This window comes from Bombus vosnesenskii, unplaced genomic scaffold (genome assembly GCF_011952255.1).
Source record: "Bombus vosnesenskii isolate JDL3184/JDL3185 unplaced genomic scaffold, Bvos_JDL3184-5_v1.1 scf7180000013309, whole genome shotgun sequence".
In the NCBI taxonomy this organism is placed as follows: Eukaryota; Metazoa; Arthropoda; class Insecta; order Hymenoptera; family Apidae; genus Bombus; species Bombus vosnesenskii.
This window is the reverse complement of record NW_022882958.1, coordinates 1,493,034-1,508,808: the sequence shown is the minus strand read 5'-3', so window position 1 is coordinate 1,508,808 and position 15,775 is coordinate 1,493,034. Positions and strand designations below refer to the sequence as shown.

Below are 15,775 nucleotides of genomic sequence, written 5' to 3'. Positions count from 1 at the left end.
GACCTCACCGGTAAGAAATCGCTGTCTCGGTGTTGCCGTGGTGTAGTTGGAATAATTTCGGCGTTTGCATGGATGAGGGCGGTGGCTACCGGTTTTATCCTTAGCAACCCGTTCTTCCTTTTGAACTGGCCGAGGCGAGGCTCAGCCACCGTGTGAATTCGCCAGGATGGAGAGCGATCAGCGTCTTTCAAACGGCGAGGCGAAAGTAAGGTCTGAATAATGAATCGGGACGAGGAACGGGCCTGAGATGGTTCGTACATTTGACCATCTTGAATCCTTTAGGGCTGATCCCTATGAGATGTTCGAGCAAGTTACCCGGCCGTTATCCGGATGCCGGTTTACATTCCGGGCCGACCGCTGGAAAAGGGAATTCAAATGGCTACAGCGCATAGAACATATCGTCCTCTCTTTGTTGCGAACCTCGTGCAAGGATCTACTTTTTATGACGATTCTACTCGCTCTTTCGAATAAGCGGCGAGGATATTCTACTATAGTTCGTAGTTGAGATTAAAGGAAAATTGGGTCGGATTAGCTATTCTTTTTTATGGATTTATTTTGGTGGGTTTATCTCTTCCTCTGTTGAATTTCATTCATTTGAAGCGTATGTGTCGCAGCGAAATTTTAATTAATTGATTAGATTTTAGTTGCTTCGGTCGAATAAGAAAGTTTCTTCATTACTTTACTTTATTTATTTTATCTGGTAAAGAATTTTACATATCAGTTAAAGAAACTTGAGTCCCTGTTATTTCAACGAAAGGTGATAGTGATGAGAATACAAAATTCAGTTATTGTGAACTATTTGCTCTTCGAAAAATGTTTCAGGAAAATGAAGTTACATTACGTGGATATTTTTATGGGTGTGGTAATGTTCGAAGATAAAGTAAGTTATAGTTTGCAGCCTTGGTGCTTTTCATGGTGATACAAGTTGGACAATTTTGAAAAAGCAAATATTGTTTTAGTTGTTGATAATAGCGAAGTAGACACGTGTATATAATTTCGTTAAAGAGGAGAAAATAGTAGGATCTTTGTAAAAGGAAGTCGATCGATTACAGTCGTTAACCTAGTTTTGCTTTTCCATAGGTATGTCGAGAAGGTTCGCTGCTCAAAGTCACAGGATCCTCAGCGGAAAACGTGTCGCTGGGTAATTATCGTTACTCGTGTGCACCGTTCTCGAGCCAGTTAATGTTAATAGACAACCTGTGCACCATTACAACTTTCCTAATTAGCCAACCATATTCTTTTTCACGCGTTTGTTGAAATTCTGTTAATTTCGTAGTTATCGTTCCACGCTAACAAGTCTGCCACGTATTTATTCGGACGAATATTTACATTCTATCTGCTGAAATTATCGAAATATCATAAGCAAAATTTTGTGGAAAATTTTAATAAACGCTTCGCCGCTGTTCGATGATGATAGCGAATATTTATGCATTTTCCATAGATCCACATTTTAAAATACAATTCCGCTTCATCCCCAGTCGCAATCGACAGTTTTCGCGTTGTTTTACAAAATGTCGGAAAACTGGTAATTTCCTATGGAATCTCCATGCAACGATATTGTTGGCGAATTAGTATCCAGCTGTTAGAAATTTCCATACAGACTCGGCAAAAGCGACCACCAGCGTATACGATTAAACGTTATTTAAAATTACAGTCGCAACCGCAGTCGTTGGTTGTCCGTATATTCCTTTTATTTTTTTGTCGTTTTCACGACGATATTTCGCTCGTTTCAATTAGCGTGTCGCGGGAAAAAGTTGTCCAGTCACCGAGTTATTGCGGAGAAGTTTAAGACAATCGTGGCTCAGAGCGGGTCGAAACTTCCGTTCAGCTTTTTCGTGCAATTTTTGCCGTACCGCTAAACGATGAAACAATCACCGTATCCGTTTTCATGAAATAACATTCGTTTGTTAGAGTGTTTTAGTAGAATGACGATGAAACGTGGGATAGTGCGTGAGATTATTTAGAATTTCCATCACGTTGCACAGAGGAAAATAAGTTTCGTCCTCTGGGATTCTTCTGACTTGTCACATGTCGTTGTTTGTCTTGCTGGGAAATCAAAATGGATTGCATATTCTATGAGAATTTATTACCACGAGGATGAAAGGGGAGCGAAGGTCTCATAAATATTCCAGTGTATTGGGGCTACAATGTGTTATCTGATTATTGGCTCTCTTTTTGTATGATAAGACAATCTTCTTCTTTTCCTTCTTTTCAACGTTACTGCGTCCTTTAAGGCATCTAAGAATCTTTCTATCGCTAGAAACTTCTTAAACTCGAAGGGAGAGTAAAAGAATTGTTATTTATTCGCAGTTTCTCGCTTAAATATTTTACGCAAGAAAGCTTTTTTTTTAAACATTATGAATCTTTTTGTTCGTTTAAATAAGGACGACATAGAAAACAACAAGGTTAATTTATGGTGTATTATGTATGGTGTATGGTGTATGGTATATGTATAGTGGCATGTTTCTGACGTTGATTCTTTACGAGAGAGATTGAAGAAAAAAATCAACTGAATTTTAAGCGACAAAGACATACCAGAACAGAAAAAGGAAACGCGCGAACGGCATAGAGTTCTTCATTGACTTTTCAGTTTGAAATGATATTCTGTGGATGAAATAGTGAAAGCTGACTTCGAACATATGCAGGTCGAGTAAAATTCGCATACGTTCGAAGTTGAACGATTTTGCGGGTTATCCTGCTGCTTCTGGAATCAAAATGCGGTCGGATTTAGATCCTCGTACTACACCCGGAATGATCAGACAGACTGTTTCCACTAAAATATTTTCCGTGAATTGCTAACGATTCTTTCATCTTCTATCGTCGGAAAAAATTAATTTTTATGTCAGTACATCTCAATTAAACGAGGACGCAAAAAATTATCTGTCGGAATGGGATTTTCACATAGAATACAAAGCTCTGAAAATGTTTCTGTATGTTTTTTCCTTGAATCACATTATCGGGATAGTATATATTGGAAATAATATTTATTTATTTATGCGGATAAAATTATTGTTAACAACTTGCATCTAACATCCTGTATTTGTTATAAATTCAAAAATATTGTAGATTTGTAACGAAGATTATTGAAGATTTATAATCAATAATAACCAATATTTCAACTTACTATGATATATATGTATAAGACAAAATTTCATACAACGTGTAGTTGATTACTGTTGATGCAAAAGTATATCATTCTAAAAGATAGTAAAGAAATTTTATTATAGTAATTACTTGCAACATGCTACTTTCCAAGCAGCTTCAAGTTTTCTAGAGCCGAAGAAATTAAAAGCACGAAGATTAAGAACACGTTCAGAGTGTTCGCCAAAAGAATATTTCGATTAAAATATCAATTGTACGATTTAAAATTTCCGCGAAAAGCTTCGAACGGATCACAGGCTGGTTTTCAATTGCTTTGTCCGTCACAAGGATGAATGGCGCGATGTTGGAGAAAGTGAAGGGGAACACGAAACAGAAAGACGGAACGCGTGTTCGCGTTTCAAAGAAGAGGGAAGTGCTTGGTGTACTTTTGACGTCTGCCCCTCGTATGGAAGTACTTTCCAGCAGCCGGCGCAGTAAAAAACTAGTCACTGGCAATGAAGAAGGCGAAAAAGCGCCGCACTGCTTGCATGTACCGTGATTATTTTCCCCTTTTCTCCCTCTTTCCACTCCTCTCTCGCTTTCGAGTCACCGTACAGAAATTACGAATCATTCTTTGTCGAGTTCTTCGTCCGCGAGGCTCGGTCTTTCAACGCCTTAAACGAATTAAACGTCGCCTTTTCATCCTAGATTTAGCTAATTATAACGTTGTCTATGTTTGCATAGCAGAGTACGCATTGAAAAAACTCAGCGTTCTAAGAACGATAATGCAATGATACGATACTCGAAGAATTGGTTTATGGTTGTTAAGAATTCAGAGAAAAAAATCTCGTCAAATCTTCTCTACAACTTGAATCTGTTTCATAATCATTGAAATGTTACGCTTTGCTAAAAATAGTCCATGGCATATTTTTTATTATTTGTTTCCTCTATACAGCAGCTTAACAATAATGAGTTATAATGTGTTTTGACCCTAAACTCAAAATTTTACAGAAATATTCGTGCGAAGCAAAATCTCACATAAGAAAATCTGTTGTCAATACTTTTGAGTTTCGTCACTGTTCGTGATAATCTACTTATGTTTTCAAGAAATTCTCATCGATCATTAAACGGTACGGCGATAACATCGATCATGCTACGAAGTCTATAATTCACCGATAATGCGTGTCTAAATAGGTACTTTCCGGCAAACCGTAGGATTAACAGTTACCGGGAAAGCAGTTTCCATTAATTTCGATGGATCGACAGATCGCACGTGACTATAATCCGATGTATCATTGATCTAGGTTAAGAAGCAACGTATACATTGTTAACGAGCTGAGACACAGCGTTTCATAGGGGAGGCAGTATGTGGTGATTTGATAGTCTCTCTTTGGGTTGAGCGACAGTCAGCGCGAAGATTTCCTGCGCGTATCTTCCATTCGGATTACCATACATACACGTACACGCGTACACTTGGCTGTGGAGGATAATGGACTGAAGTTACAGCTCGTGGTAAATTGTCGAAGTTCGAAAACAAGCGGTAACGAGAACCGAGAAACGATGCTTTATACATATTCAGCGTGTAATGAAATACGAAACTAGTTAAGAGTACGCACGCGAGCAGCTTCGTGATGCATACTACCTTTGCTGTTTCGTGATTATAATAGAAAGCAGGACGCCCGTCAGATTCTATAATACCATTCGTTGCACCAAAAACTAGTCTAATATTATCGAAATTTAGTTTATTATTATTTTTCAATACGAAACCTGATGTGCAATTTAAAAAGGATTTAGAACTGGTCTTCGAAACTGACAAACGACCGACTATTCTCTGTCGTTCTTTCGAATTTTGTATTTGAAATTAATTACCTGTTAACGAGAATCTTTATCGTCGATTTGTTTAATAGTCGAACTTAATGCGTTTCCATTACACCCTGAACGCGCTTTTGACGAAGACGCGTGGGAATATAGGAAAGCCTAGAGCCCAGTTTATTGCGTTAAAAAAGTTTGATTCTGCAGCAGTTTTCTTCAAATGGTAACAGAAAATCAATGCTGTCCGCAAATCGTAGTTTCCAGGCACAAAATTTGACATGTTTAACGCTATTACAAACTGTGCTGTTGTATGAAACTTGTATTGTTCTGAGTCGAAAATGTTTTTCAGATGTCAACAAAGACTTTTGGCATCAATGACGCAGTTTAGCGATAACTACATTATCAGCTAGGGCCATCTATAGGCAAATTCCGATTTCATGCTTACAGGCCTGATACATGTACTGTCTTAATAGAACATATGTCGCGTGATACTAAATTAAAAGTCATGCTCTCAAAAATGCCTTTCCATTCAGCAACAGCAACTCCACCAACGATCTCTCAAATTTTTTTCTTTCCTATTTCAATCCAATTAAACGCAACGGAACAAAGAGGGAAAAATGTTTCGCCATCCAAACAAACACAGGAAAACACCTCATAAAAGAGAAACTACCCTCGATTTCAAAAGCATTCCCGTAAAGTAAACGCGAGTGAGTAAATGTGGAAATCGTTGGAGGGGTAGGCAAGAAAGACGAACTGGCTCGAGGGGCTCGGAGATAACTCGATACACGGAATAACAGGAGTTTCGCGCGTGTTTCTTTCCGCTCGAGGGGATGATTCGACCAGTGATGAGGTGCCTGGCTGCGGCTCGTCGACGATGCAGCTGAACGAGAACGTATTATCAAACCCTGTTGTCGCGGAGCTTCACAAAAGGTCTGCAACCCCTTGTAAGCACGAAAAACGCTCGTATTGACTCGCGACAATTCTATAGACTTGAATTTCGGCGGAACGCTTTCGAGTTCGTCGTCTCATCAGAGGTTTGCACGAGGCCTCTCACACGACGTTCGAAATTGGTTTCGTTGTCGACTGACGTTAAAAGGTACAGCTTGTACGCGGCGAGAGGGGCTACCACTCGACGCAAGACGCTTCCAGCCGTATCTCTGCGAACGAGTGGTTGTTGTTTAAATATTTGCCAACGTGTTGAATACCAGGAACCACCGTTCCGTGACTGGAAATCTTATTTGCTTGAAATTATGGCGTCATGTGAAACTCGCTGCCCGATAGTGATAGTATTTTCAAAATTGTTCTTGTTCGATTTTTTCTATTTTTAATGTCAGAAAAGTTGTAAGCTGTTAAGTGATATGTAAATAGGATTATGAATAAAAATTTCTTTTTGTATGTTTGTTTTTGTAGCATGTTTATCGTAATGCGCGATAATCAGAATTTGTTAATCACTTAGAATCATTCAGATATCTTGATAATCAAGAATTTTTCTATAAAACTAATTAAACTTTTCGAAAATAGGTCAACGATATGATACATAGTAAGGAAGGATATAAAATAAGTTAGAAAATTTATTATACAAATTTGGTTTGTCAAATTATTCCAAGTGATTAAAAGACGTAACTAGATAACATTGGTTTCTTTCATTGGAAAGAAGTATTTACTGTCGTTTCTGAGGATATAAAAAGAGTAAGAGGATAAATGAGTGCAATGAAAAACACTGAATAGGCGTACTCACTTTTCAGGCAGAAGCACGGCGGTAAAGTTAATCGCGATGGACATCCGTGGGCCGGAAGTAATCGAGTAGAGGCACCGGATGTTCGGAGGATACAGGCCAGGATATCCAGGGCTCGCTAACACGCATCCGTCCAGGCAATCGGTATCCTTGTAATACCAGTCACACTCTAAAAACACATAAAAACATTTATGGCAGCCTTACGAGAATAAAAGATTGCAGTTTTTTGGTTCCTCGATCAACCGTAATTACATGCATACGTAAATATAATTACGTACGTATATAATTATGTTTTTTAATACTTTCATACTTTCGGAAACTTATTATGTTTCTCAATTGAAAATTATGCAAGATTTATTTGTCAAGTTTCGAAGATCAAAAATGTCTAAGACTAAACTCTATACGAAATGCTTTATGAATCTTCTGAAACCTTTCACTATTTTTAAAGGTATGAACAAAGAAGCGTAATGTAAAAAATATACTCGGAAATGAAAGGAAACCGCGAACGTATTAATCATACCTAACGTCGATGAAATGTTTTTTTTTTTTATCAATTTTTCTTGACTTCGTTTACACGACTTTTTGTTTGTTAATTTTTCCGAATTTCGTTTCCTCGACTTCGTTTAATGGAAACTCTGTCGCGACGAAAATTCGAGGCGAGAGGGAAGATAAAAAAGCCAGGGATGCGGCGGGTCAGACATTCAATTAAAATCCGCGAAACACGGTTAGAAACGTCGCAGAGTATTCGCTGTAAATTTCCCCGTATGCCAATATCAGTTCGCGATTTAATCGCGCTGCCTCGCGCCCAACGGCGCTCGCACGGTGTACGGACATTACGGGAAAGTTATGGAGCGGGGCTGGCGCAGTTCGACGCCCATCGATAGTTCAAGTGCGCCACGATGATTGAGGAAAAACGAAGAGTCCGCGTGAAAAACGACGCTCGATCGTTGAACGTGAATCGCGATATTGCAAACTAAACGTGATACGGCGGTAAAAAAATTTCAAACCTGCTTCGATACATTGCGTTGCAGAACGGAAATTGTGTTGTTAAAGCAGTTGTTACAATTTTACCTGTGATTTCAGGATTTCAAAATCTGAGCGTTCTTGTTTAATAACTTACTAATTAACGGCATTAGCAAAATGACAAGTTAAATGTTGTAGATCACAAATTTTTTCCTTTCGATTTCACAATTTTCTGGCTAATAGGATACTCAAATAATTCGTAAATCTTCATGCTTACAAAATTTTATATTGTTTTATTATCAAATTTGCTGTTACTGTGAAAGGGTATTTGTTAATTCTAGTAACTTGTAATTAGTCACTTGTAAAATTTCACAAATAATATTAGTTCAATTGTGTGTGTGGGGGGAGGGAGGGTTCCTGAAAATAACTTTGATATTTATATCGACGATTGTATTTATTATAATCAATAATTATTCTTTTGATAGTTATTTATTATTATTAAAATTGATTCGTAAAAGGAAGAATAAGCTAAATTGCGATGTGAGGAAGCGAGGTCGCATAATAGCGAGCAAATGTAAGAGCTACTTTCGAACAATGCACGTGGATCCACACTGCCAGAGAAGAGGTTCAGCAATGGGACGCTAAAACAAATATTGTCTAACAAGCAAATCGTGTGACTGGACGTAGTGTGATATTTACGAATCGGCTGTACATTTTCTTTCTTCGGATGTAAAGTGCGAGACATGTGGCAGCGTTTATAATCTCATGTACAAACGAAGTTGAAAATAGGAAGCAACATAATTCTAAAGGAAAACATTCTTTCGATTGAAGCTTGGAAGATTCGAATCAGTTGAATCAATGGTATTCGTCAAACATTAATTCAATAGTGGCGCTGTCTGTTGTTAACGTCATAATTAAACCTAAGAAATAACACATGGGGATCCTGTTAAACGCAATAAATATTCGCTAATTCTATTCTAACCTATTATGAACATTAATACAATAATAGAATAACTTGAAAAAATTTTTATTCTTAGGAATTTATTTCGTAATTATCTAATTTTATTTACCTTTACCTTATGACGTAAAACCAATAAAGATCAAGAAATATGCTTGTGCCTCGCATGATAAAAGATAACAGAAGAGATTCATGATGGAAATCTATGAAGCATATTCGCGCAATAAAAAGAGAAGTCATTTTCTTTTTATTTATGCCACCATCAATGACAAGGGACGGTATGTCTTCTGACAAAGCAGGTTAAAAGCATAGTGCACCGTGACGCCACCGATTCGTACTACATCCTGCCAGCTTGAATTAGAATCTCTACGAGGCGAGACGATATTTTCTGGCGCGAAGCAGGCGGCGGCGCGCCACCTTCTTCGCCTTTTTCTTCCGACACGGCGTCGGAGGATGACGGCGTATAGTTGTTGCACTTGTTCGTCCTATTTGCCTCCATGTTTTTTGTTTAGTTTTATATATCCGGAGGATGCAATTGTCATAATGGGTGAACCCATTAGAGTTAGGACGGGACCAATCCACGGGCGCCAAAGCTTCTCTGAATATATATAATGGCTTCTGCGTTCTCGAGACCCTTTTTTTTCTACCTTGTCTTTTAGCATATTTTTTCGCGCTCGAGCTCACCCTTTCGGCTTCCTGCACTGAATTCTGCTCGTTCTTTTTCCACCTAATTGCTCGCGTCCGAAGTCGCTTAATTCCGTTCCTTTCTCCGTTTTTCTCCTCCAACCTGTATTTTCTCTGCCTTCTTTCTCCCTCGTTCTTTTTTTCTCTCACTCGTCACAGTTGAACACATCATCGTAATTAAATGGACTTTCCACGTTTACCTTTACACTTACACGGTCGCGCATGCGCAAGATCATTGTAAAAATCGCTAAAGAAATTAATACCAACGTGAATATTCTATCCTGATTCAATAATTTTATGATTCGATAACTTATGCTTCAATATTTTACCCTGTGTTGATAATATCGTACACCGTGAGCCGGTTGCATATGTTTTAACGAAACGGTTTCTCTTCTTTTGTAACAATGCTGTTTTCTTAACCAAAGTATTTAATGGAATGTTTTAGCGTAAGAAAGGTACTGTTCGTGGCCAAATTCTCGTGCTGAACAGACGTGTTAATTAAAATACCGCGAGTCGATTCGTTTGCTCAAACGAGCACAGTTTTCAAGAAAATTGGAATAAGAGAAAGAGGAAGCGAGGAACGAGGGCATTAAGCAAATATTTGCACAGAGAGAAAAGTTTTCTTCAATTTTCAAATACAGAGTGTAAATTTTTTTCTATAACAATAGGTCTATTTATTAAATTCAAAAGAATCTGTTATATCTTCTCCGAAATGCATTTTAATCAACGGTTGAAGGAAGCCAAACGAATAATCCTTTTATCTCGTCTGGAAAGAATGAAAACCTTGCCGCAGAGGAGAAGATTAAAGGGATAAACCTGCTATTAAATATACTTTTATATATTGATTTTTTTTTATAACCAAGCCCTTAAAAGAACGAATTAATGCCTTTCGAATCAGTAATTTATTACCTTTATATTTCGTGTCTGATCTAGCTAGATCAATCTATCCTACTGTGCCTAGATATCTATTATTATTGACTGATACTACTTACAATCTACAATTTCTGCCATAAAATATTATTCGTAACATTATTAAAAATCTAATAATTCTCACTGTTTAAATAGTAACATTTAACGTTTACTGTCTATAAAAGAGTACACATTGAAAAGTTTCATGTCTGTTACTACTTTAACCTACACTGCTGTGTCAGCTGTACGCTATTATTCACTTCCACTATTTGTGCACTAGCTGCAAGATGTATCATAAGAAGATGTTTACAGTGCTCCAATTAAGATATAATACAGTCTACTGTATAGAAAATTTATTAAAAAACGGAAAAAAGAAAAAATAGCTTCGGTACTAGTTGCACGTGTCTCGATCGTTATTTTTTCCTTTTGAAAAGTTACCAAAAAGCTGGGTTAAAAGTGCAAACGGTAAAAGAGTGAAACTAATAATAAAAGGAGGAAAAAGACGGACCACGTTCCGGCACGCAAACAAATCAATATAATTGAATAAAGTCAATTTACTTCGGCAACCATCGCCATTTTTCCTTCGTGCATTTTGTTTTTCAATTCGATCGTTCCCTCGTTTTAGCCACGTTCGCGTTGTAACCGGTATAGGTTGCACAAACCGGCGAAACGTTTTTGATTTCGCCTACTTTGCAAACGTTTGCCAGGTCATCCGGAAGACAGAATGTAAACCGAATGTATACATCGAGATTCTATATATCCATATATTCGAACAAGTTTTCTCTCTTCCCTGTAGCTGTCGCTCTGTTGGCATGCAAACAGTTCGATGGCGAAAGGATCGAACGCGAAGTTTGTTTTTTCGCAACATGTCATATTTACCATAACACACAGCGACACTGCAAATGGACTGTGTCATCAATATTCAACATCGTTTCGTCTAATGATAACGTTTTGAAGAGAATTACGCGATATCAGCGTGGAAAATTTTTTTTTAACTTTAGTATTGTATTTCTAGTGTTAAATATTCATACGCTCGTTTATTTTCAGCTTAAAGATATAAAAACACGAGAAAAATCCAGTCGTTCAAATATTATTCTATTTTTATTTTGCCATTCTTATTTCGTCATATAAAAAAATTTAAACATTGTTTTCGAAGAGTTGCTATTATCGAATTACGTTTATGTTTTTTGTTTTCGTTTTTACATGGAATGAAATTGGCTGCGCTTGGTGAAAATATAGAAAAATATCGGAATATGAAAATAGAGCTTATACGGAAATTAAAGTTACGATAAACAAACGAATATTCTTCTATATATTTTTGGAATTTTTTATCGACGGAAGCGTTATCGCCAAATTCGCAAGCAGGGAAGTGAAATCTGACAAATGCCACGACGCGACAACCTCTCAGGGATGACAGTAGGAAAGAGAGAAAGTGGCGGAGCATTTACGCAGCAGCCTGTCGAAGAATCGTGTGTTGCTGGAGAAATATATTCCCGGCGAGCTTCTGGAGGAAGTAGCGTGAATGTGATAGCTGTAGAATGTTCTTGAGATGAAGTTATGGGCCGCTTAAGAAAGCAATAAACCGTACACTTTCCTATTCTCATGCTATTCCTTTATAGTATAATTTGTGCTACTTTGATATATACATTTCATACAACATTTCCCGCATAACGTATTTTTTAAAATATGTCACAACTTTGTTTCTTTCTCTACGTCTGCTTTTAACAAAAAATCACATTCTGACGCTTAAAACCAGCGTGTATCACATTGAAATATATCCATCGAGCATCTGAAGTCTCTCAGACAAATTGACAGACACGACGAGAGGACCGCATACGTAAAACTCGACGATTGATTTGTTTGTCAATCGGTCGACGGTTCGTTTTTCTTCCGAGTGGCTGGTTACCCTTCCCTGACACGTTTTTCTCGTATATCTCAACCCCGAGATGCGACGTAGCCTCTTGGAAAACATTCTGATTTACCAAATGATCTTTCACTTCTACAAGAACGGTCTGACGACCGGCTGACTTACACTGCTGCGACACTCACGCCTCTCCATACGAGCCGCGTTGAAATATCACTGTGGAATCATCGACCTCTTCCACTTCTCTAAGAATGTCTCTCTTTGTACGATTTCTCCCGCTGGAACGAGGGAAACGGAATCCCCCTGGATTAAATCGAAAGAAGCGGAACGAAAAGACAAAAGGGGGCAAAAACGGATTTATACGGTGGCGGGAAGAAGAAGGAGAAAGTGAGGCGAGACCGAACGATTGATCTGTTTGTCAAGCGACCGCGACATTTTCGTTCGTTTCTTCTCTTCATTCTCACTTCTTCGACTTTCCTATTCTCCGTCTCCTTTCGTTTCTTTTCGTTCACGAACCTCGATAAAGCCAGGCCACACGATGGTTGTCAAAAAAAAAAAAAAAGGAAAGGAGAACGAGGAACAAAAAGAGAAAGAAAAGGGAATTCATCCTGTGGGTGGAGTCACGTCGACGTCCGGAATCGTACGTCTCGCGCATATGGAAGGCCCCAGGCTTTCTCCCAGGGATAATCGAGAATCGTTGTCGTCTCTCGTTATACGTGGACCGGCGTTCCCTATGTACGGGGTGGGTTAAGAGAAGAGGGGGATGGGAAGAGCTTTCACCCCGGACCACCGCTTTTACCACCGCGCGGATTCATCCGCCTCTACCTTTCTTATTGCTACTCCGCCACCGGTAAAACGACCGCTCTACCACGCTGCACACCGTCGTTCCCTTCATTCCGCCTCGTCTCTACCTTCCTATCGATACACTCGCTAGTACCCCAGGCAGCGTGCCGTTGCCCGTTGTAAAGGAAACCTTAAATCCGTTCCTTGGAAACGTATGACGCGACCAACGAAATAGCTCGGTGCACACGTGCATCGTGTTTGTACGTGTACGAATAATACGCGGTGATTCAGACTTACTTTTATCAGTACTGAGACTTCTTCTATGTACTTGTTACTGCTGCTTCGGGGATATCGAGAAAGTTATATACTCGCTTCTTTATTCTTTGCGAGGACATTATCGTTGCCATTTCTTCGTATCACGTACAGATTGATGATAGTTTGAAATTGCTTTGTGGAAATTACGATGTTTCTTACTGTGTTAGCTTTCGCTGGGATGATATGACAAAGATATAGATTTTTGTTAGTTACTTTCTTCACGATATTTATCTTTGCAGTTCGGAATTTCTATGCCAACGACTGTACTGCGAATTTTTATCCATTTATAGAAAATTTGAAGATACCAAAATCCACCGAATGCATATACGCGAACATATGTAAAGTAATCCAAGTAGAGTACTCGGTATAATATTCACTGGATGAAACATATCTCTGCTTACGTTTTGTTTCTTCGATCATATTCGCGAAGATACGAATTTGCGTAAATATCAGCAGCCTGGTTACGACAGTGTAGTTAAATTGAAATAACGCACAAGAATGTGTCGTTCGGAACATTAGAATAGAAATCCTGAGAATTCTCAAAACTCTTGTACAAACGATTGGAATTTCAGATATGGTTTATGTCTTGTTTCAATTTCTGGTGCTAGTTAACGCGTTCTCTTTGCTTTTTTGTTCTTTTCCCTTGGAGATATTAAATGAAGTCGCGAACGTCCATTTTCGCTCAATATACTCTACAACGAATTAAGTTTCTTGCAGGAATATCCACCGGGGGCCACACTGTCGAATGCTATTTCGCCGTGGAATGGACACACATTCGTCACGCTGTTCCCAGGAAATAGGGTGTCGTATAAAAAAAGTGAACGAGGACGTCGTAAAAATGTGACATCTATGTAACGGTAGCAGCACCGGTCCTTTTGACGTCCAACTATTTCCCTTCTTCTCCTTCCTTCTCTTCTTTTTTTCCATCCCTTTTCAACCTCGTCCTACGATCTCCTGTCCTCAATTTCATCATTTTGATTTCGCGTGTCGAGCGAAATTCAATTCGATGCGCCGTTAATAATCTGCGCTGTATCGATCGGACAGGCTCGCGCTACTGGCGTAAGGCTCAATTTCGGTCTCCATAAATTATTCATTGTTCCCGTAGCGCGGTGCAATGTGCGTGTAAGTAATATGTATGCGGAATACAATATGTGGAGATAATTGGCACGTTATCGAACGCGTGGATCCTTCGATTAAAATCATAAATCAGACTTTTCGTACTTTCCTGTATGCTGATGATCCTATGTAGATCCACGAAGCGTTTGTCATTGTAACTAATCTTGTCGGGAAAGCTGACAGAAGTTATTGTTAGGGAAGTGATACATTTACACTGTACATGAGAGTGTGCGTGTAAGGGTTAGAGGGCGTCAAGGTCTTAGTGGAGACAAAAGACTGTTGCCAGATGTTAGAAGAATCTAGGATAGTCGGTTGGCGACCAGCGTGCGTGCAAGACGTTCTTCAGAGAGTAATATAGATGTATAACTGTTGTGTGGGAAATATAGTAAATAATTTGTATTCCCAAATCCTCGAATTTCCTAAACAGTTATATATATATATATATATATATATATATATATATATATATATATATATATATATATATACATATGGTTTTAGCGATATTTTTCTACGAGTAGAAGTTCGATGATTTGATATAGAAACGCAGATATCACAGGATGCAGAGGCCGCTGCTTTTTGTTTATTGCGGAGGGTTAAGCGCTACATTAAACAGCTGCAGCGTGGAGATAAGGCAACGTTCTAAACAAAATTGTCGTAACGACCAATTTCGTTATTATACTGCCTCTGCGAATACGAAGCAGAACGGCTGTGAAATTTACATTAATGCGTAGAATGTTGCACCAGGAAACATTATCCAATTAGAGTCATTCGCGCAGCAGTGCATTCCCAAAATATCCAGCTACCTGCCAATTTGGAACGTGCAATTTCGTCGCATCGATAGCCGACACCGGGCCAAATATTAATAGAAGCGTTTCTCTATGTTTCCCATGATTTCCTTTCGACGATTTAAAAATACCAATGCGCTGCCTGATCTAGAAATTCACTTCGACGTTGGCATTTTATATTTATCGTGCTTTTCCAAATTTCAAATTCCAAATTGAACAAATAAAGATACGGAGCTATATCGTCGTTGACTGTTCAATTCACTGGAGATCTCTTGTTATTTGATCATTCTATTCTTGTACATCGAACTTCATGAAATTATAGAACTTAGCTGAAGCAGAAAATAGCGACGAAGATAATACTAATCAATCCTTCAAATGTTCTTGTTGAAAATAACAACGTGAGTTCGTGCTCGCCATCCATATGCAGAGGCGTTAGTTATAAGAAATAGTAACTAGAAGATTATCCTAGTTACAATCGATAGATTTAATCGATAGGCTTAAGATTAGGCTTAAGATAAGATAAGATAGGCTTTTTTGTTTTTACCCCTAGTTCTTGTAAGCGCGTGCAATAAAGGTTTTTTTGGCTCAGAACGGTGTGATAGATTTAACCATTCAATAACATAATAACTATTGTGATCCTACCTCTGAGTAAAGAAATAACGACAGTTCTCTTCCATAAACATAATGTTAAAAGACAGAATTTAATAATTTAGATTCTATCTAACGTCGCAATTGAACATTCTCTCTTCATGGATCTCCATTACATC

General features: G+C 38.4%; 1 protein-coding gene across 5 annotated transcripts in view; it reads right to left on the bottom strand.

Moving 5' to 3' along the window:
• LOC117234791 overlaps nt 1–15,775 on the bottom strand; it is a 269,398-nt gene that overhangs the window by 84,064 nt on the left and 169,559 nt on the right. For all 5 annotated transcript variants that reach the window (XM_033496329.1, XM_033496331.1, XM_033496330.1 and 2 more), the window contains exon 7: nt 6,632–6,797. In XM_033496329.1, the coding sequence (XP_033352220.1) occupies nt 6,632–6,797 (166 nt within the window). The remainder of the gene's footprint in view (nt 1–6,631; nt 6,798–15,775) is intronic.